Raw genomic sequence first — 23,255 nt, 5'->3', positions numbered from 1 at the left:
TTTTATTTAGATGCTGCTAATCTGGACACTTTCGCTGTTGCTGGGAGCAGTAGTAGGTAAGAAAAAATATTTATGTCATGCTGGAAGAGAATTGCTGCTCAATACTTGGAAGAAGGGCTACAATACCTGAATTCCAGCTACTATGAGGATGAGAAGTAGAGCAAGGGGGACAGATCCATGATTAGGAGCACAGCACTGGGAGTAGGGCTGCCAGATAAAAGCTAAGACGCCCAGTTAAAGTTGAATTTCAGGTAAAACGAAGAATATGCGACATAGTTATATAAATGATAAAATTTATCATTATAATAAATAAAATTTAAAGTTAAGAAAATTTAAATTTATTGTTATTGTTATAATAAAAATTTATTGTTTATCTGAAACTCAAACTTAACTTGTATTTTCATTTGCTAAATTTAGCAACCCTAGCTCAGAGTCAAGCGTAAGCTTTGAACCCTGGTTCCATCAGCCACAACTGTATTTCCCTGAGTAAAATTCTTAACCTCTCTGTGCTTCACTGTCTTCATCTGTGAACTGGGCATATAATGCCACCCCTGTTGTAGGGTAACTGTGAGGCTTAGGTGTGATAAGTCACGTAGATCATCTTGCCCGGCACGTGGCACATATCGAGAATGCAGCGCCCACAACGACTACTCCTCCTATTCCTGCTCCCACTATTAATGGAAACTTTATCCCCCTGGAGAACCCTTCCTTTGTGTTGTTCTTTTATGGGTTAACATTCAAGCACAGAGTTGTGTCAGACCACGGGTTTTCTGTTTGATTATTTGTGGGCAGCTTCTTCATCACAAGAATCCAGGATGCCCCTCAGATATAGGTCAGAGACCTAAATACTCACCCAGGGAGAGACGTAAAGTTTTGGCATTTGCACGAAACTTAAGCTCTCAACCCAAAGCCCAATGCCAGAAGATGTTTACGAGGAGATAAGCGCCTCATCCCCTACTACCAAGACCTGGGGACACCAGACTGCTCCCTTCTTGGGCACCAAGGGCCCAGAGAAGACATCTGAGTTGAGAGGCTGAAATGAGTCCTAGCATGGGACTGGACAGAGACAGAAGGGGAGTGAGACGGTCCTACATAGTGGAAATGAGAAGCAGCAGCCCGTCTTTAGCTGGGATGTTGTCTGTTGAAGCTGTTTTGTGAGTGTGTATAAAGGAAGGTGTTTGAAGATGTGGAGGAAGAAAATATGCCACAAAATGTAGTTTAACTCATGTATTGTCAGAGAGACCATCAAAAAGAACATCCTGGTGAAACTAACATTTCTGGGTGATTGCAGGAAAAGAAATCTGCTATGAAAGACTTGGTTGCTTCAGTGATGATTCCCCTTGGGCAGGAATTGTAGAAAGACCCCTCAAAATCTTGCCCTGGTCTCCAAAAGATGTCAACACTCGTTTCCTCCTATACACTAACGAGAACCCAGACAACTTTCAAGTAAGAACACTCATGGTTTTCAGAACTAAGTTTCATCTGTTTTATGTAATAAGGATACTGAATTTTGTCTTCTAAAGAGAACAAATCAGACAGTGGAATTTGCACCTCTGTAGACTGTTAGCACAGTGACCGTATTATTTTATATAACTTGTTTATAAAAGGTTTGTTTGATAATTTGTTTAAAGTATCCATTACTTGATATTATTTTTATTCTACCTCTATGGTACCATTTAATACAATATTCTAAATATGGATATTACATATGTATAATCTCTAAGTATTATGTATAACCTCCCAACATACTTTGTATCTATAAAACACGCACACACATGTACATAGCCTTCCTTTGGGTGGAGACAAGACCCTACCACCAATATTATAGCAGACATATTACCCCAAGTAGAGCAAATGCAAAAATGTCATGACATCTGGAAAGTATCGACTTGGTGATAATTGCGAATAGCTTGGTTGTAACGAGAGAATCCTTACTCACAAGGATCCCAAGTCCCAGGAGTCTTCTCCCATCTGCCACTTCCCTCCTCGTAACAGTTCTATTTGATATTTTCAGAAACTTGACATTAAACATTTTTCTCCCCCAAATAGAAACTCGTTGCAGATCCATCTACTATCACAGACTCCAATTTCAAAACAAATAGAAAAACTGTCTTTATTATTCATGGATTCATAGACAAGGGAGAAGAAAGCTGGCTGCACAACATTTGCAAGGTGAGACTGTAAATCTCTTAAGGGAAGTTTGTTTCCAGAGTGATAATTAACAACAGAGAAGGCAAGGCCCTACCCAGGCAGGACAGATGCCTGCCACCATGAGGCTGGAGGATCCTCTGACCCCACTGGGCCTGGGGTTCCCAGAGGAGGTCCAGGAGGTGACACGGGGTGGAGGGGACCTGGGACAGTCAGAGTAGCAAGGCTGGCAGGCATTTGGTGGCTCTGGGTAGCGATTATTTAATAACTAATACAGAGATATTTCTAAATTTTAGCAACGGATGTTGCCATACTGATGCAACATTTGTTGCATTTTCAATAGCTTTTAGTCTCTTCAATAGGCTTTGATTTCTGTGTGAAGAACTAAGATAACTCATTTTGCCCAAACTAATTATTTTCCCTTGCTACTCTTTTATCTCCTATGGTAGCAATAGCTAAGAAAACTGTGTAGATTTTCATTTCTGGCTTCTGTTGTTTCAGCAGTAGTGATCCTATTTTCTTAAATTTGCCTTTGGCTATGTGCCCTGTGATAATGAAGAATTAAAAGACAGAAAATCAAACAGAATAAATTTTCCAGTAACTGCTAGTGCTTAAGGAACATTGTCATTGATTCATTTCTTCATCAAGATTTTGTGGCCAGCTGTGGCGCAAAGATGCAATCATTTCTTTAGAGGTCTTATTTCAGGCCTGCCTGTGACTCAAGCCAAAGGCTGATCTGAGTTAACTCCAGAGAGTTTTGACTGATCTTGAAGACAGTTAAAATGAAGGGGCTAATTAACTACACAAGTTTAAAAATAATCAGTAAAACCACAACTTGTCTTCGAAAATAATTTATAGATGATGATTATTGGGCTGGGGTAGAAGGGAGGGTAGTAATAGATTTCTATACTACAGTGAAGAAAAAATAAATAAATGATTCTCAGCTCAAAAGGTATGTAGATTTTCAGATATGCGTATACAATTTATTTCTGAGATCCGAAAGCAGATGTGTTTTTCTTGCATTTGACTTGGCTTTGGCATTATAATGGAGGAATGAGTACATTAAATTAGAAGGTTAAATGCAGTAGATTCAAGTTCTGATTCTATCTTTAGCTAACCAGGACACTAGCAAATCGTTTCCCCTCTTTGGATTTTTCTATCTGTAAAATGAAACAATTGGAGATGGTTTCTAATATTGCTGCATTCTCAAATTCTTCTTGGAAAACAGGTGGGGATATGCATAAATAAATACTCAAATAAATAAAATTCCTGCCAGATCTAGCATTCATGAAACTATCATTGACCCCCACGCAAAAAGGCTTCCAGCAGATATCTGAAAGTTTATATTTTTATGTGAAATAACTTCAGTCATGTACAATAAAACGTGTTCGCACAAAAATTTTGATTAGTATTTCCATCATGGAGAAGCTTATTCATTTGCCTTCAATACCTATATTTAAAGGGTCCTAACATAGTCTTTCATTTATTCTATTATTTAGTAGATATTTACTGAGTGCCTACTATGTGCCAGGAACTTTTCCAGGCACTGAGGGTACAGAAGTGAACAAGACAGGCAATGAAATGCCCTGAGGTGCTATCTAGTAAGGGACAATGTCTTGTGATGTTTATGATGCTCTAATGAGACAACCCATTGTACCATATTTTATACACTTTTCCCTGCAACAAATGTCTATGCATCTGTTGCTGTAGAAATCCCAAGAATCCAGTTCCCACTATGGCCAAATCTCTAGTTTGGAGCCAATGTTAAGCTTTAAAAAGGATTCCATAACCATAACAGATTAAAAGTTTTGTTTATTGGTTTGGGGTTAAAAAGCGAGCATGATATTGTGTAGGTCAAGGAGGGAATTTATCCTGGTCTTCAAGAGTGTTAATTAGTAATTAGGAAAGATGTTGAATTATTTACTTATTTATTGTGTCTCTTCCATCAGAACCTGTTTAAAGTGGAAAGTGTGAACTGCATCTGTGTGGACTGGAAAAGTGGCTCACGAACTGGGTACACACAAGCCTCACAGAACATCCGGATTGTGGGAGCAGAAGTGGCGTATTTCGTTGACGTTCTTGAGGTAACTACCTCTGGGTTATACAAAAGCCCATGCACATTGCTCTCTGGATTCTCTTCCAGAATAATTGCTGTATGTATGATAACTGGTAAAGTATTTTTCTACTTAGAGTGGGCATTCTCCTTGATTAAAAAGAAAAATGCAAAAAAAAATCTAGATTTGGGCTTCATCAATATGCCTACTAAGGTGAATAAACTGATTTTTAAGTGCTATTTTTCAAGCAACCAGGTAGGTTGTTTCTACTGATTTCCATCATTAGTTCTTTTAATTTTACCAGTTATTAAGCCGAGTTGATATGATAATGTCAACCTGAAGATTAAAGTAGAGGTTTTGTTGTTTGTTTGTTTTTATTTTTTTAAGAGAAGCACAATGATGACAAGCTAACCTGATTTGGTAACTAAAAACTTACAAAATGTTAAACCTGAAAGTGCTTAAGTAATTGCTTTCATTATTCTTTTCTTTTATTCTTTTTTAATTTTTTTCTTTTTCTTTTTTTTTTGTAAATTGAAGTATAGTTGACACACAATATTCTATTAATTTCAGGTGCCAAAATATGTATTGCAATGTCTGGTTTGTGGAGCTGGCAGATCAGTTATTGATTAAGTTCACCATCTTACTTGAGTGCAGTTTGTGACGCCCCGAAACAATTACAATAGTAATATCAAAGGTCACTGGGCTTCCCTAATGGCGCAGTGGTTGAGAGTCCGCCTGCCAATGCAGGGCGCATGGGTTCGTGAAGATCCCACATGCCGCGGAGCGGCTAGGCCCGTGAGCCATGGCCGCTGAGCCTGCGCGTCCGGAGCCTGTGCTCTGCAACGGGAGAGGCCACAGCAGTGAGAGGCCGCATACCGCAAAAAAAAAAAAAGTCACTGATCACCATGAGAAATATTATAATAATGAAAAAGTTTAAAATATTGAGAGAATTACCAAAATGTAACACAGAGACCCAAAGTGAACAAATACTGTTGGAAAAATGGTGCTGATAGACTTGCTCAATGCAGTGTTGCCACAAACCTTCAGTTTGCAAAAAACATAATATCTGTGAAGCACAGTAAAGCAAAGCATAATAAAACATGGTATGTCTGTACCACATCTTCTTTATCTACTCATCTATTGACAGACACTTAGGTTTTTTCCATTGCTTGGCTATTGTAAACAATTCTGCAATAAACATAAGGGTGCATATATCCTTTGGAATTCATGTTTTCATTTTCTTCAGAAAAATAACCAGCAGTGGAATTGCTGGACCATATGGAAGTTCTATTTCTAATTTTTTGAAGAACCTCCCTACTGTTTTCCACAGTAGCTCTACCAAGTTACATTCCTACCAATAGTACATGAGGGTTCACTTTTCTCCACATCCTCGCCAATGCTTATTATCTGTTGTCTTTTAGATGATGGCCATTCTGACAAGTGGGAGGTGGTACCTCATTGTGGTTTTGATTTGCTCTTCCCTGGTGATTAGTGATGTTGAGCATCTTTTCATATGTCTGTTGGCCATCCGTATGTCTGACTTGGAAAAATGTCTATTCAGGTTCTCGCCTCATTTTTTAAATCAGATTATGTTTTTTTATATTGGGTTACGTGAGTCCCTTGTCCACTCTGAATATTAAACTCTTACCAAATATATAATTTGCAAATATCTTCTCCCGTTTAGTAGGTCGCCTTTTTGTTTTGCTGATGGTTTCCCTCACTGTGCGAAAGCTTTTTGGTTTGAGGTAGTTCCGTTTGTTTATTTTTGCTTTTGTTTCCTTTGCGTGAGGAGACAGATCCAAAACCTATGGCTAAGATGGATGTCAAAGAATATACTGTCTATGCTTCTTCCTGGAGTTTTATGGTTTCGGGTCTTACATTTAAGTCTTGAATACATTTTGAGTTTATTTTTGTATATAGTGTAAGAAAGTGGTCCAGTTTTATTCTTTTGCATGTAGCTGTCAAGTTTTCACAACACCATTTATTGAAGAATAATCATTACTTTCTAATCCAAATACTGCTTCACCACCTCTGGGTAACAAGTCCTGATATCCATCAAGAGTCCCCTCTACGTAGTAGAACAATAAAAGAGAACACTACTTCCACCAGTTTAAACATTACACCATCGCCATTTCTCGTGATAAATGAAAAGAAAAATCCATGAAAATTGACTGCTTTAAAGGAGAAGCTTCTCTTCTTAAAAATTGAGTTTTCAGAGCGTTCTCTTTTCTGCCCATCGTGAATTTTGCTAGTTTGAAAACATTCTGAAGAAGTTTTCTTTCCAACAGTCGTCATTTGAATACTCACCTTCCAAGGTCCACGTCATTGGCCACAGTCTAGGTGCCCACGCTGCTGGCGAGTCAGGAAGGAGGACAAATGGGACCATTGGACGTATCACAGGTTGGTCAAAGCTGCAAAGTTGGACTAAATGAAGCCTATACGGGGTCTAAAAGGACAGAAATTTGGCACAGACCTGCTTTTACCTGAGGAGACAAGTTTTCACATTTTCCGAATTAGATCACATGATCAGAGAAATCGCTGCGTTCTGAGACCTTATGAATTTGTTATTAATACCAATCTTTAGTCTACAGAGCCCTGTTTAACATATAAATACTGCATGTGACTAAAATGTGAATTAAGAACATCTGGATGTCTTATTCATATCTATTTTCTCTTTGTCGGGTATTCACAAAGTATGAGTTTGGTGAATAGAAGAAATGGCATAAATAATAGAAGCAATAGAATTAAACCCAAAGAGCTCAAAAATGTATCATTAATTATATTCTGCTTCATAGCAATTGATAATTAGTCCAGTCCTCATGAACCACAACCCGAGAGTGGTGGGGACAGATAGTCTGGGTGTCCTGGGCTGCCCGGGCTACATGCTGCTAATTAGATAAAAAATATGATTTTACAAATCTCAGACTGGTTGCCTTTAGCCAATGGAGTCATATGTTGGATACCCAGGTCCTACAACAACCTTGTAACTTTATAAGAAAGACTTTGCTATCCTGGATCTGAGAAGTGACTATTTCAGGAAATGATTACTTTATTCTTGCATCTTCCCTTCTTTATGTTCTTCCCAAATCCCCTGTCTCTGACCCCCTGATTCTCTTTTTTAATACTTTGGATAAGTTGGTTACATTTGCATCGGTGGGGGTGTCTGGGATATCTCTTTAACTTGCTGGAGAGAACATTCTTTCTCATAGTCCATAAATGCTTATGAGAGCCTGCTCAGTCAGGCACTTGCCAAGCTGTGGTCGCAGTGACTGTGAAAGCCAAGATCCTTGCCCTCACAGGACTTTATAGTATAGGTGGAACTCTTTTAGCTTGAAAATCTCTTAGGAGTCCAGTGTTTCCCAGAGTCTGGCTCTTCTGTTGTAACTGTGCTATTGACAGGGATTGTCCCAATGACTTAAGCATCCGTAAGTAGGGCCAAATTCCATGGTTTGAGGAAAATTCACTTTAATGCAAATAGTAAATTAGACACAGATTTCCCTTAGAAATTGGTAAGATAGGGAAGAACCAGCTTATTTCTTTGCACGCATTACTCATGATTACCACCAAAGCTGCACTCAGGTCTCTAAAGAGAAAGGTGAACATGCATGTCCACTGATAGACACTGACATGACGCATCCTATCTATTTTAGGGTTGGATCCAGCAGAACCGTGCTTTGAGGGCACACCTGAATTAGTCCGATTGGACCCCAGCGATGCCCAATTTGTGGATGTAATTCACACAGACGCTGCCCCCATAATCCCCAACCTGGGTGAGTTCCTCAATTTGTCCCCCTGGAGTGTTTTGTGAGTCTATACATAAGAGTGTTTTAGAGTGTTTTGAGTCTTTACATTAACATCAACTTTCCCATATTTTAAAATTCCTCAGGTTTTGGAATGAGCCAAGTTGTGGGCCACCTAGATTTCTTTCCAAATGGAGGAAAGAAAATGCCCGGATGTAAGAAGAATGCTCTCTCTCAGATTGTTGACATAGATGGGATCTGGGAAGGTACAATGATTATGTATATGAAGAGATTTTCTTGGGGGTGGGGTGTGAATCTGTGTTTCCTTTTGATAAACTTGCTAAATATTTTGGTATTGTACAGGTCTCACATTTTCTATAACAAAGAACTTTTAGTTGTATCCCCAAGATACAGGTTTTCACTGGCGGAGGTGGACATGAGAAGACTATAGGAAAGAAAGTGTATTTGTAGTCAACTTTTCAAGGATCTAATTCAGAGAATTCACTACTCAGTCATACCTATCCCTTACAGACCAATCTTTTCCTCCTAGAGTTATTTTTCCATTTCATTTAGCTCTGGCATAACTATTATAATCTTAAACAGATTATATTAAATTCTGCTTGCATCTCAAATCATAACTACCCTTCATAAATGATTTTGTTCTGTGACTGTCATGAGTTCACACTAATTAGAAAAATCTGTTCAACAACTGTATTCTGACCATGGCATTAACTTGGAAAAATAAAATCTGTCACTGATGTGTAATCATGTCTGATTTTAAAGGAACACGCAACTTTGCGGCCTGTAATCACTTAAGAAGCTACAAGTATTATGCTGATAGCATCCTCAACCCTGATGGCTTTGCTGGATTTCCTTGTGCCTCTTACAGCGTTTTCAGTGCAGTAAGTAGATTCTATCTTGCACCTAAAGAATTTTGTGACCATCGCTTCTCATGACCAGTGTGGTTCACTATACGTGACATGCATTCAGTGAATGTTACTATATGACTGCCACATGATTTATACTTTCAATAATACATGTTTATTTTAATAGCGATAAAGCATTGGAGAACTTTGGAGAAATGCGCTTGTACACTGAAATATCCCAAATCTACCTTGCTCTCTATCACTTCTGTATGTGTCAGCTAGATGTTCACACTTGGTTTGGAAGTAATTCTAAGTGCAAAAATTGTCTATGGAAATCTGATCTATGGTTGCAGGATGCTGATGAACATGAACAACTTGTTTTAAATGTTAACCTTATAAAGGTATATGATTATGGGCATGTGGACATTTCTGTGCAGTCTCGTAATTGCCAAGATTTTTTTTTGAGTGTCCATCTTTTTTTTGGTATTCTCTAAATATCTAAGTTGGGATCCTTAAATCTGATCTTGAATATGACATATCAATTGCCTGGGGGTTTTTTTACTATTGCTTTTCCTTTCACAATAATTTTTTTTCAAATAAAAATGTATACCCTATGTTATTTAATATGTAAATTTTCAAGTAACGTGCTAGGTGAAATTATAATTATCAAGTAGATATACTTTAGCAATGAAGAGACAGGATCTGATTCCTGGTTCTACCATTAAATAGTTGAATGATTCGGGGCAAAATACTTAACTTCTCTAAGGCACTTCCTTCATTTCAAAATGTAAATAAAATGGTAGATTCCATAGATTTGGTGGGAGGATTTAATAAGATAACATGTTTTAATTGCTTAGCCCAGAACCTAAAATATAATAATTAGCGTTCAACAAATGTTAGCTATTATGTGTAGGGGAGAGGGGCTGGGTGCATATTTTATTCACAATGTAGCTTGCATATGCAACGAGAATGCCCCCCCCCCCTTTGGTCTAACTTTATTTTTATTTTCTTCCCAAATCCGTATTTTCTAGGTAATGGGGAAAGCAAACAAACACAGAAGCTTTAGGTTTCATCCAGTTAAAATTTAATCTGATTCAATAATATAAACAGTCTTTTTAAGTGATGCTCAGACACTTCTATAGGAAAACAATTCTCAGTTTTGCAGATTTCTCAGCCTTCGGACCACCTCTCTCCAAGCTGGTATTGGGCAAGGTGATCATGGTGGTGGTGGTCAGTGTGTGTGTGGAGCGCAGAGAGGAGGCTTGGGGGTCTGCCTTCTTGACGGGCTCATAGCTGTCATCTGCAGGTGATGTCTGGGCATGTCCAAGCTACTGGCTTGGGCAATGCTCTCAGAGAGCTTTGGCCATTTCTTCCTGGCTGGCTCAGTTTCCCTCAGCTTTTGCTGAATGCGGACCCTGAGATTCAGCCCATTCCCCATCTGGTCCGCTGATTCAGGAGTTCACCACTTTCCTCTACTGTGGGGCAGCCTTGCCCTTTCATAGCAGGAATTTTTATGTCCGTCTGCCTCCGCCTCTGTTCATCCCCCTCCTTCTCTTCTCCTTGCAGTTTCTTGGCCCACGAAAAAAGGACATTTTCCTATATGATATCCATCTTCTCCAGACCTCATGGCTAAGCCTGACTGACCAACTAGAGCATCTTCCCTTCACACTGGAAGAATTCTGAGATCTGAATCTTCCAGACTTGATATGCTAAGTGGGAGCTAGAGAAAATTGAGAAAAGCTTGACTTTTAAGTCTATTGTCCTCCCAGTGAGTCCTATTTTGTGAACCAGAAGCTGATTATCACCTCCTGCTCTTTCTTTTGCAATTTTTCTAAAATAAATTCTAACCACCTAAAGGCAGATGGGTGTCTTGGGGCAACCGGAACAACTTAGAGAGGCAAAAGAGAAAGGATTAAAATGTAAATAAATAAATAAATTCTCTTAGTTAATTTTTATAATATTTATGTTAGTGTCATGTTATTTAATAGTGAAATTGCTGACTTATAATTGTAAATAATGAGACATTTTTAACCTTTGTTGAGATACTGTTAAAGTCTTCTTTTACTATCAGAAGACGATTGGCTTTAAAATATTTGAAAATTCAACACGTGGAATAAGATGGTACACTTTTAAAAAAAGAGCCTCCTCATTCATCATTTGTTTCTTCTCCTTAGAACAAGTGCTTCCCCTGTCCAAGTGAAGGCTGCCCGCAGATGGGTCATTATGCTGATAGATTTCCTGGGAAAACCAAAGAAGTGGGCCAGATATTTTATCTAAACACCGGTGATGCCAGCAATTTTGCCCGTAAGCCCCTATTTTATTTGTCTTAAATTCTCAATACTATGTATCTTATCACGTCCAGTGGAAATGTGTGAAATTGCTTTTCTGTACAAAAGTTTTAAACACTCCTCCCCAAAATGGAAAAACACATCAATGCCATGCTCAATGTGAACATGCCAATTTGGGTGGCAGAACAGAGTTTAGGGCCTGAATTATCAATGATGCAAAAATAAATTTCTTCACAGTTGATTCTGGTACCGAATTCAGGAGGCTTCTTCTGCTCCAGCCTCTTCATACTCTATTAAAAGTTTCACTGTGCAAAATTCTGAGGTTTTTACAAGCAGAAAAGCAACCCAGGAGAGAGATGGCAGAGGTTGTGGGAGTGGAAAGGAGGTGACAGATTCCAGAGATATTAGGATTGTAGACTCCATGTGTGATGGGAATCAGAGAATGCAGGAATGGTGAGACTTGGGGACAGACCCTGGGTTTCTTTTCTGGGTAATAGAGGAGGAAAACTATTTGGATGGGAGTCAATAGGGTTATTAGCTGCATTGTAAAAACTAAAGCTAAATTTTATCCCCTTCCCAGTTTGGCCCAGGCTAGCTCTAAATGGCAAAAAATTGTAGTTCACTATTGACTAGTACCATAAAATGGTTACCATAAATTAATACAATTCCAATGGTGATGAAAAGTTGAATTATAGAATGTTAAAGATAAATATAGATTATTTAGACAAAAAGATGACAGTACTCTAAAATTTTGTGATCTGTAAAAAGAAATAAACTGATGAAAATACCACACTATTATTTTTCCATTATCTTTTAACATAAAGTTCTTATAATGTTCAAGAATAAATTGTTAGGTTAAAAAAATTGAAAACAAAATATATAACTTAGTCCCTTGGCTTGAAATCTTTTGACTTTGGAAAGGGTCTGTGTTCCTCCCCTCCCCCAATGTCTGCCCTCTGAACATTTAGTTAAAGGAATATCCATCACTATTTGATTAGAAGAACTACCAAAACCATACAAAAATTATTCAAAATTCAGCAGTAGTGGAATCCAAGTTAGCCTGTTTCCAGAATAATTTTCCTAAAAGCTGATAGTTTGCAAATATTTCCCCCTTGCAGGTTGGAGGTATAAGGTGGCTGTCACACTGTCTGGAAAGAAGGTTAGAGGACACATACTAGTTTCTTTGTTTGGAGATAGAGGAAACTCTAAGCAGTATGAAATTTTCAAGTGAGTAAACTACTACTCTAAGCTCCTTCAATGTTGGAATACTTCACACATACAATGTATGTCATGGACATAAGAGTTTATTCATTACTATATGGGAATATAGGGAAGGAAAGGATTTTTCCCTTTACCTTTCTTGGCTCTTTGGCTGGTCTGGTAATCAAATTAACATAGGACAGATTAACAGGGGGAAAAACTAATTTAATTATGTACATATGGGGGTCCCAGAAGAATATGAGACCCACGGGCAGTGAGACAATTGAGGCTTATATGCCATTCTGAGCTAAGGAGAAGGGACAGGGGTCTGGAACTTCAAAGGGGAGAAAGACGATCCACAGTAAGATGGGAAGAACAAAGGTTTGGTGCACAAAGGTTTGCCATGACAGGCAGAGACAACAGGACACGGAGAGGAATTTGATCTCCAGGCCCAGCTGAGCTCCCCGCCAGCCTAGCACACTTAGCCCATATTCCTTGTAGCTATCTCAGGTGATAGTTCCCTTCCTGAACCAGGCCTTCTATCTAAATTCTTTTAGGCAGTTAAGGGAGAGGTAAAAGTTATCCTTGAGTCTGCTGGGTCTTGATTTCCTTCAGCTCAAAATAGTCCACCTGCCAAAGTGGCACATTCTGGGGAGACTTGTTCTGAACCCCTTCAGAAGTACAGTACTGCCATGTGTCATTAAAGGGAAGAGACTATTTCACCCTTGTACCTTAATACATTTTAGAACTCTGTTTCTAAATGTTTTCTCTGCTATTTCCTGAGAAAACCACAGATGTTTATTTTGATGCATGATTTATAATCACTAAATAATTATTCTACCCACAAAACAACTGGAAAAGGATGATATAATGATGTCATCATTTATTAAATTGTGGGAGGATTGTGACTATAACATGTTTGAAGTTTTATGAAAATAAGGATGACTTCAAAGTAATATGAGATATTGATGGCAAATGAACTACCACTGAGTTGGCATACATGTCTACACTTATTTAACCATTAGATTCACAAATGTACTATCAATCATCTTACTAGAGATACATTGTTAACTGGTTTTAGAAACATGTATGTGTATATTTATATGTATGTTTATGTATATTCATGTATGTTTTTATTAACTTCTTCATTCCCAAGGGGCATTCTCCAACCAGACAGTATTCATTCCAATGAATTTGACTCAGATGTGGAAGTTGGAGATGTGCAGAAGGTTAAATTTATTTGGTACAATAACGTGATCAACCCAACTCGACCCAGAGTGGGAGCATCCAAGATCAGTGTGGAACGCAATGATGGAAAAGTGTAAGTAATAAAAATCCAAAGAGATTTGAATCATTGAGTCACGTTTATAATTCTACTCCCATTGAAAGACAACTTTAAGTCACCTACAGTGGTTCTCCTATATCTCAGTCACCACTGCTTCCTAATACCTTTTGTTTCTTTAAAAGAAAGTGTACATCTTTAGGAAAACAACTTTGATAGATTTGTAGCTGACTGTTGTATGATCGGATACAAGTGTTAGAATGAGAATCTGGCTTCACAATCCTAAGGTGAAAAGAAAGAGTTCATTTAGCAGCTGTGCCTTGTGCTATGTGTGTGCTTAATATGTGTATCTTCCCCAAGCTTCCTGGGTTCACCAAATTGCCACTTAAATTACCGAGAAAACACTTAACTTATCAAGGACTACAAATAGATTGTCCTGTGTCATTAGTCCTTTTAGTGAAGACAAAGGTCAACCCTTGGTTCTAATCAAGACTAAAGTGTGTGTGAACCAACGGATATTTACCAGAGTGAACTACCAGAAGCAATGAGGTGATGATGATGATGATAATCATAACAATACCAATACCAGCCCAAGTGTTTTGAGTATAAAGCCAAATTCTGAGGCACGGTGCTATGCTGCTTCTGCCGTCATATCGTTCAGTCCTCATGTAAGTCCAGTGTGGAGACTTCTGCTTCTGGCAAAGATGGAGTAACAAGAGCCCAGATTTACCTTCCCAACTGAAACAAACAAAGATTCAGACAAAATATAATCAAACCACAGTTTTCAAGACTCTGAACATTAGGCAACAAAGGAAAGTGATCTCTGAGAGATAAGAAACAAAAAGGTAGAGTCTTCAAATTGTCCCGGCTTACTGCCTTGAAAGAGTCTCCAGGATGTCACACAAAGAGGAAAAGTTCAGGCAGAACCCAGTAAACTACCTGAGTTGAAGAAACAGAACTAAGAATCCAAAAAATCCAAGGCAACTGGACTTCACGGGACAGAGGACCAGAGAGGAGAGAGCTACAGAGAGGAAATCTCAGGGAGCTGGACAATTTCCTTAAACATTCAGCAGAGGACTGATCAGCACATATATATGAGGAAACTAGCCAAGGTCTGTGAAGTATCCACCTGAAAGGATTAGAGAGAATAGTACCCAGTACTCTTGCAGGGCTGGGAACAGTACTTGTTTCCTCCAACCAGACCAGAAAAGCTCATAATTCAGGAAATGTTGGGTAGAGTATTTAAGAAGGTCTTCCCTCAGTAGTGGGAAAAAAAATTAGCCTAGAATTAGCAAGACCTGAAAGGATCAAACTGTTTCCAAATAACTGCACCCCAGAACAGAGCTCAAGAAAATTTATAGGAATACAAAATTATCCAGCAGTTAACAGGCTAAAATCCACAATATATGACATTAAATGAAAGTTTTCCATGTATATAAAGAAGCAGGAAAACACAACCTATAATGAGAAAATCAATCAATTGAAACCAAACCAGAGCCGACACAACTGTTAGAATAGCAGACATAGATTCAAACAGTTAGTAAACCTGTATTCCATTGGTTTAAAAAGGTCAGTAGAGGTATGGCCTATATATAGAAAAAAGGCCCAAGTTGAGTTTCTAGAGATGAGAACTACAATATCTGAAATGAAAGAGCAGATTAGACATTGTGAGAGAAAAGATTAGTGGAGTTGAAGAGGTAATAGAAAGTATCCAAAATGAAACACAGAGAGAAAAAAAATTTTTGATGAAAAGAATATCAGTGATCTGTGAAATAACAAGAAGTCTAATATAGTTCTCATTGAAGACTCCAAAGGAGGAAGGAGAGAAATATATATCTGAAGAAATAATGGCTTCAAAAATTTCAAACATAGTGAAAACTGTAAACATATAGATCCAAGTGATACCACAAAAAACATGAAGAGAACTATGCCAACACACATGAAAATCAAACTGCTCGAAACCAGTTATAAAGAGGAAAACTTAAAAGCAGCCAGAGAAAAAACACACATTACCTACAGAGGAATAAAGATAACAATTACAGGCAGATTCCACATAAAAAACAATGCAAGTGAGAAAACAGTGGAACAACATCTTTAAAGTACTGAAAGGAAAAAACCGTTAACCTAGAATTCTATATCCACAAAAGTATCATTCAAAGGAAAAGATGAAATAAAGACTCTTCAGACATATCAAAGCTGAAAGAATTCATCACCAACCCATCAACACCATGAGAAATGTTAAAGGAAAGTCTTCAGAGAAAGGAAAGTTATTCTGGTTGTAAAAGAATCTACAGAAAGGCGTTAAGAGCGTAGGAGATAGCAACTACGTTGGGAAACGTATGAGATTTTAAAATATGGTTATTTAAGTCTTTAAAAATAATTGACAGTTTAAAAAGTAATGGCAATATTTGGGGGAGGGGCTGTTATAACGTGTATAAGTAAAATATATGAGAACAATGCCATCAGGCATTAGGTAGGAGGGAGAAATGGAAACACACTCTTATCATGTTCTTATACCATATGTAAATTAAAATATTACCACTTGAAGGTAAAATGTGATGTTAAAAGTATATGGTATAAATTCTAAAGCAACCGCTAAAATAGTAAAACAAAGAACTATAGCTAATAAGCCAAAAAAGGAGGTTAAATGGAATTTTTTAAGGCATAAAAAGGGGGAAAAACAGCATAGGGAACAACTTGCAAGATAATAACCGTATCAATAAATGTATTAAATTAAAATACGACAATTAGAAGGCAGAGATTGTTTAACTGGATTTTAAAAACTCAATACACAACCGTATGCTACCTACATGAAATGTACTTTAAATATAAAGACACAAATAGATTAGAAGTGAAAGAACAGAAAATGGTATTCTATTAATTATTAGGGAAATGCAAATTAAAACCACAATGAGATACCAACATAAACTTATTTAAATGGCTAAAATTTAAAAGATTGACAATATCAAGCACTGGTGAGGATGTGAAGAAACTTGAATTCTCATATAACTGTTGATGGGAATGTAAAATGATGCAACCACTTTGGAAAACTCTTTGATAGTTTCCTAAAAGGCCAAACATACACCTACCTAAAATTCAGCTGTGTTTCTCTTTTATGTATTTACCCAAGAGAAAAGAAAGCATATATTTATACAAAGATTTGTACATAAATATTCATATTACCTTTTATTGCAATAGTCAAAATCTGGAAATAACCGAAAGTCCACCAACAAGGGAATGGATAAACAAATTGTGGTCTTCTGTACAATGGAATACTACTCAGCAGTGAAAAGGAACAAACTAGTGATACATGCAGCAACATAGATGAATCTCAAAATAATTATACTGAACAAAATTATACTGAATGAAAGAAGCTAAACAAGAGTGCATACACCTTTGATTCCATTCATATAAAATTTTACACAATTCAAAGTAGTCTATAACGACAGTAGGCCAGTGGTTGCCTGGGGAAAGGGAAGATGGAAAGGGATGGGAAGGAGAGATTACAAAGGATAGGAGGAAAATTTTGGAATAATGGATATGTTTACTCTCTTGATTGTGGTGATGGGAAATAAGTACTGTTATTATCCCCATTTTACAGATAATTCAGTGAAAGCTCAATGCCAGAATTCATGTGCAGGAAATCTGACTTCAGCAAATCCTTAACTACCACAATAGAAATTCAGATCACCTTTATTTATATATACTGTGTGCCCTTCACTTCTTGTGACCCTTTTCAATATTAGGGGTTTTTTTGATGGTGTATTTTAATTTATTATATTCTAATGGGAAAAATGAAGAACAACATTAACTTACGGATTGCCATCAAATGAGAGGGAGCTTTTAGTCAAAGTCCTTCACTAATTTGCACTGAGTTTCATCTTGTCCAATATTTTTCTTATTTTTTTCTTTTTTAAAATATTTATTTATTTTAACATCTTTATTGGAGTATAATTGCTTTACCTTGTTGTTTTAGTTTCTGCTGCATAACAAAGTGAACCAGCTATACGTATACATATATCCCCATATCCCCTCCCTCTTGCATCTCCCTCCCACCCCCCCATCCCACCCCTCTAGGGGGACACAGAGCACCGAGCTGATCTCCCTGTGCTATGCAGCTGCTTCCCACTAGCTAGCTATTTTACATTTGGTAGTGTAGATATGTCCATGCTACTCTCTCTTTGTCCCAGCTTACCCTTCCCCCTCCCCATGTCCTCAAGTCCGTTCTCTACGTCTGCATCTTTGTTCCTGTCCTGCCCCTAACCTTTCTTTAATTTGCTATTTGCACATCGGCTAGCCATTAGATTACAGAGAAGAAAATGAAGATGAAGAGAAAAGAGCATTTTTCTGAGCATTTTTTATGTGCCAGGCACTTTATATATGCTTCTGTATCTTATTAAAGAACGTTAGCTCCAAAGCCTCCTAAGTATTGCTCAGTCTTAATGAGTAAATTAGTCATTCAATTCAATACTGAATTAAAATAAGAATGCCTAACCACTGTAACACCAGGACCTCAGGATCTTTACTCTGGCTGATTTCTTGTCATGCCGCTGACCCTACTCTTCCTCAGGTGCATTCACTGACGGTGTGCCGTGTTTAGTAGGTGCTTTGGGGATGTGACAGATGGACCCTCCGTGTCCTCTGGCGTGTCCAATGATACCTCTTCTTTCTGCTATTGCATAGCCATGGGATAAAATTAGAAAGGAAAATGCAGTCCTTTATACCCAAGAGGTATTCACTTGGCCAGTGTCTAGTTTGGGGCACAGAGTGTGCCACTCACTCAGCCTGAGGGGAAGGAAGGGCTGTCATCAAACTCCACACACCAACTGTGTGTCAGGAAGAGCTGACTTTTTGTTTTCTCTCCCCAGGTTCAACTTCTGTAGCCAAGAAACTGTGAGGGAAGATATTCTGCTTACCCTCACCCTGTGTTAGGAGCTGCTGACATGTGAACACTGAATCTTACTGCTAATAAAATCTAGTGGTGAAGCACTACATTCCTTTCTTTGCCATCATGTCCATTATTTCCAATGAAATGTTTGGATAATGTGATTAAGTTCCAATATTTGGAGCTGGTCTGAAAACCCACAAATGACTGTTGAATTTTGCTACATGTTACCTGGCATTTGAACTTGGGAATATTGTTTACTTGATACTGACGTCATGCCCATTACTATTACTGATGTCATTCTGATCACTTAAGGCAGGCTTCCAGGTCCAAAGTGACCCTCTTGTTGGTGGTGGGCACACATGATAAGTACCCACCTTTGCCACTTTTTCCATCATCTTTAATCGACATCTCAGGAGGATTGACACATAGGGAGTCTCCAGTTCTAATCTGAACTTTTCTCTTTCAAATCCTTGGCCATGTCTATTTCTGTGTCTGTGTCAGTTGGGCCCTCTGAGAATCAGACGCCAGGGAAATGTCTGTGATGGATGAAAGAGGAGAGAGCAGGAGTAGGCAGGAGACACTTCAGACCTCAGTGCAGGTCTAACACCCATGAGAGGGGAAAGGAAGGAAAGATTGGGTGGGAAGAGCCCCAGCCCTCAGCAAATGTCTGAGAAAGTCTTGGCCAGGTCGATGGGGAGTCCCCAAGGGAAGGTGACCCTTGGCAGGAATCCTACTTCAGGCAGGAGTAGACGGGCTCTTGTACCCATGCCGTGCTCAGCCATGGGTTGATGCAGCCGGCAGCAGCGTGGCCTCTGTGTGAGTGCCCCGCGGATCCAAGGGGCGGCAGCTGGGCTGCCAGTCATCTCTGGTCCTGCAGCAGGTTTTCCTGAAGGGATCTGAGCGGCACACCTCTGTGGCCACCACAGTGTCCCACCTTGTTCCTTTTTGGATTTCTCTGGAAATGACACCAGCTTGGTCATTTCCTCTTTGGAACTGAATTAAATACATTACTTAATTCAACAAACATTTATGGAGCCCCCATTACTATATTCCAGAGACTGCTGTTGGCAAGAAGGATGTAAAATAAATAAAATACATTTCTCACCCTCCAGGAGGTTGTAGTCTGATGAGGGAGCTGGACAAAGAAACAGTCATGAAACAGTGTCAGGAAGTATGAGTTACTATCCTGGGAGGAAAGAAGCGTTGGCATTTGATTTGGGGAGAGAGGTTGAGAGCAGGGGTAGGATGGAGAAAGGCTATATAAAGTAAGTAAAGGGAAAGAAAAGGGGGTTAAGCCTCCCCAAGGAGTGTAGGGGGCCAAGGGTAGGGTAGCCTGTGCCCCAGGTACCCATCCTATGAACAATTCTGACATTTTCTCTCTGTGGTTCAGATTGCGCAGCAGAGTCAATCCCCAGTAACACTTTTCCTCCTACTCTCCACTCCCCTTACTCGTGCTTCCTAGAGTCACTTCCCAGATAAACTCTCTGCACCCAAGCCCTTATCTCAGACTCTGTATTCAGGGGAGCCTAAAATAAGACCAGGGGTGAGCATTCCAATAGAGGGGACAGCTTGTCCAAAAGTATAGTACCTGAGCATGGAGTGTTTGGCAAACTGCAGTGTGTTACATGTTGTAGACCATGTTCAGAGAGGGGAGTCATGGGAGATGGGAACAGATGGGGCTCGATTGACCACTTATTGCTCTGACAAGCACATGTTGAGCACCTAATGTGTGTAAGGCACTCTGCTAGGCACGAAGAACACACTGTGAGCAAAAGGGGGACCCAGTGCCTGCTTCTGAAGGTCCATGACCATCAGATGATGGAAGATTCTCTAAGTGATGAGCAGAGACCCCCAAAGGGCTTTGAGAAGGGCAGTGACTTGACCCATGTTTGGGGTTTAAATCAGTCCAATTGGTACTTGCATGGAATGCAAGTTCTGATCCATTTCTTGATCTAAATCCTGCTCTACTTGGCCCAGAACTTTCAGGTACTCCGGGATCCTGAAAGCTGGGGCTGTTCTGGAAATTCCCAGGCCCCCCTATAGAGGGTGCAGACTTTTGGGCCTAATTCTCCCCAGTTGGCACCAGGGTCTGTCTGCCCTGAGACTTTCACTTGTTAGCCAGCCCACAAGAACGGGTGGAATCTACCAACGGCCCTCAAGGACTTTGGGAAGTCTGAGCTACACTCAGAACCTGAATTCACATCCCACAGACAGGGCATCTCTGATGAAAGAAAATGAAAGAAGTCAATGGTTGACTGATGATAAGGCAAAGTTTTGCACCCCCCCACTTCTGTTACTACAAACACAGGGAGACATTCAACCAGTTCAAGGGATATTTAGAGCTGTGGTTCAAACGAATGCAGGTGAGTGTCCAGGCTGTGAAAAAGACTTAGAAAACAGCTTTTTCAGGGCAAACACTTCTTTGGAATTAAGGGGCTGCTAGAACCCAGCTTGAGCCAACCTACTCCTCCCCTCAAATTTACAAGATCGTTCTCTTACAAGATGACAAGACATTTATACATTGTGAACTTGAAATTGAAGGAGAAAACAAGGACAGAGCTGACTGGCTAGAGGAAGGCAGCTACTCGGCTCCATCTGGATGTGTGGACATGGCAGATAATGGCTGGCAACCTCATTCTTCACCTTTGTGACTTTCAAGGAGTCATACATCTTGAAGACAGGAAAGCTGTCTGGTGGAAATGAAGTCGCATTTTCAGAAGAGATCCACAGATTTGCAGGCACATGAGTCCCGCCTTAATTCCCTGAATCTGACCAGGATATCAGTTCATTCAACATATTTCAGTTGTTATTCTTATTTAACAGCCTCGCCCAGGAATCTTTCCATCTAGTGTGGAGTGAATGAACTCGTCGAAGAGGCTTTAAAGGAGAAGCAGCTTAGACCCCAGTCTTGCTAGGGGCTTTGTCCAATTAAATCCCTCAGGGCATTTAAACAAGAGCCAGTGCATTAGAGCACAGTGTATATTGACAGACGTGGGAGTTTTCTCACTGTCTTAGAAAAGAATAGACGCTCATCTGATTCTGTGTACCCGAGAATGGCGACAGTGAGTGCAATGAGAGCTGCTCTCTCTGAATCCCAGGCCTGGCTGAGCTGAGTTTCTGTATTGGTTAGCTGCTGCATAACAAATCATCACTAAACTCGCTGGCTTTAGACAGGTTTGCTCACAAATCTCCAGGTTAACTGGGTGTTTCTTCTGGTCTTGACTGGATTCACTCATGTGTCTGCAGTCTGCAGAGTGGGTTGAGTCAGAAGTGCAGCTTATCCTGTCTGGGTCTCTCACATACTTAGGGGTCGGCTGGATTTGAGCTGCTCCAAGATGTTGCTGCCATCACGTTTAATAGCCAAACCAAGTCACACAGCTAGCCCAGATTCAGGTGGTGGCGTAATAGACTCCAGTTATTGTTGGAAGAAGCTGCAAGATCACATGGCAAAGGGCAGCTTCAGAAAGGGGAGGGGGTAAAGAACTGTGACCATTTTCACAATCCGTCTGTCATCATCTAAACTGTTTCTCCACCCGGGGAAGCCTGGGGCTGGGGAAGGAACAGGTCAGGTGTCAGGAGGCTTTTCACAGCAAGGGGTCAACCCAGGCTCCAGACTCTGGCCTTTTTTTTTTTTTTTTTTTGCGGTACGCGGGCCTCTCACTGTTGTGGCCTCTCCCGTTGCAGAGCACAGGCTCCGGACGCGCAGGCTCAGCGGCCATGGCTCACGGGCCCAGCCGCTCCGCGGCATGTGGGATCTTCCCGGACTGGGGCACGAACCCGTGTCCCCTGCATTGGCAGGCAGACTCTCAACAACTGCGCCACCAGCGAAGCCCTCTGGCCTTCTTATACTGCCTTTTCCTCACTGCTGTCATCAGAAGTGAGGGTGCCCTTTTGGTTCACTTGCTTTTGATGTTTGTAGAAAACAAAGTGCTTCGATACAACACACTTATTCTTGAACAACTAATGCTGATGAATACAGGGTTGCTTCTTCTTATCAACATAATGCAACAGTCCTGATCAGCTTTCCTGATCAGCAAATCCACTCCCCAGTGTTGCCAGTCACTCTTGATAACTCAAGAAGATCATCTCTTCATTATTTCAAATCCCCTGCCCACTGGCACTGAGCCACTAACTGTGCACTTTGGTACAAACTAAGTAGAGTCAGTTGATTTAGGATTGCTAAATTTACTACTGCAGAACCATTTACCTCTTGCTGAAGGTGCCCAGCTAACAACTTCACCTCCCTCTTTTGGTGCACATCCAGGCCTTCCTAATAGGACCCATATCCCATTGCTAATTAATTCAGGGACAGAGGGGCAGAGGGGATCTGAGGATGACCTGCCGAGGTCTCCAGAGTGGTTTCATTTCTTGGGTTTCCCTGGGTGTCACAGTTCAACAACTTCATGGATTCCATGAGATGCCCCAATATTCTCCCAACAAATCTCTCCTTTTTTTAAAAAATTAACTATCCAGAATTGATTTCTGTTGCTTACAACAAAAGCCCCATAACTAACATACCTCTAAAAAGTTACTGTTTAAATAGTTAATCATCTCTCCTTCACTGTTGTTTCACGGGTGGGGTGGAGAGAGTAGCCAACATACACAAGGAGCAGAAACCACTATCAACATGTTCAATGTACATATCTTTTGCTCCTTAAATTCCACTTGTAGGAATTTATCCTACAGACACACCATCCATCCAGAAGACAAATGTATAAGAATATTCAGGGGGCTTCCCTCGTGGTGCAGTGGTTGAGAGTCCGCCTGCCGATGCAGGGGACACAGATTC

The 23,255-nt window shown here is 39.8% G+C and overlaps 1 protein-coding gene across 2 annotated transcripts; it reads left to right on the top strand.

Annotated features, from left to right (window-relative positions):
- Nucleotides 1-10: 10 nt before the first annotated feature.
- Nucleotides 11-18,510, top strand: LOC132439281 (pancreatic triacylglycerol lipase). Of its 2 annotated transcripts, none has more exons than XM_060033549.1 (12): nt 11-56; nt 1,292-1,446; nt 2,050-2,172; nt 4,098-4,232; nt 6,491-6,602; nt 7,853-7,972; nt 8,089-8,208; nt 8,726-8,844; nt 10,983-11,112; nt 12,215-12,323; nt 13,453-13,617; nt 18,447-18,510. In XM_060033549.1, the coding sequence occupies exons 1-12, from the start codon at nt 11-13 to the stop codon at nt 18,508-18,510; spliced, it is 1,398 nt and encodes a 465-aa protein (XP_059889532.1). The 2 variants fall into 2 exon arrangements, with proteins under 2 accessions (XP_059889532.1, XP_059889533.1); XM_060033550.1 differs by having other exon boundaries at nt 1,292-1,461.
- Nucleotides 18,511-23,255: the final 4,745 nt, after the last annotated feature.

The sequence above is a fragment of the Delphinus delphis genome, chromosome 16 (genome assembly GCF_949987515.2).
Source record: "Delphinus delphis chromosome 16, mDelDel1.2, whole genome shotgun sequence".
NCBI classification, from domain to species: Eukaryota; Metazoa; Chordata; class Mammalia; order Artiodactyla; family Delphinidae; genus Delphinus; species Delphinus delphis.
This window is presented reverse-complemented; position numbering and strand designations above follow the sequence as displayed.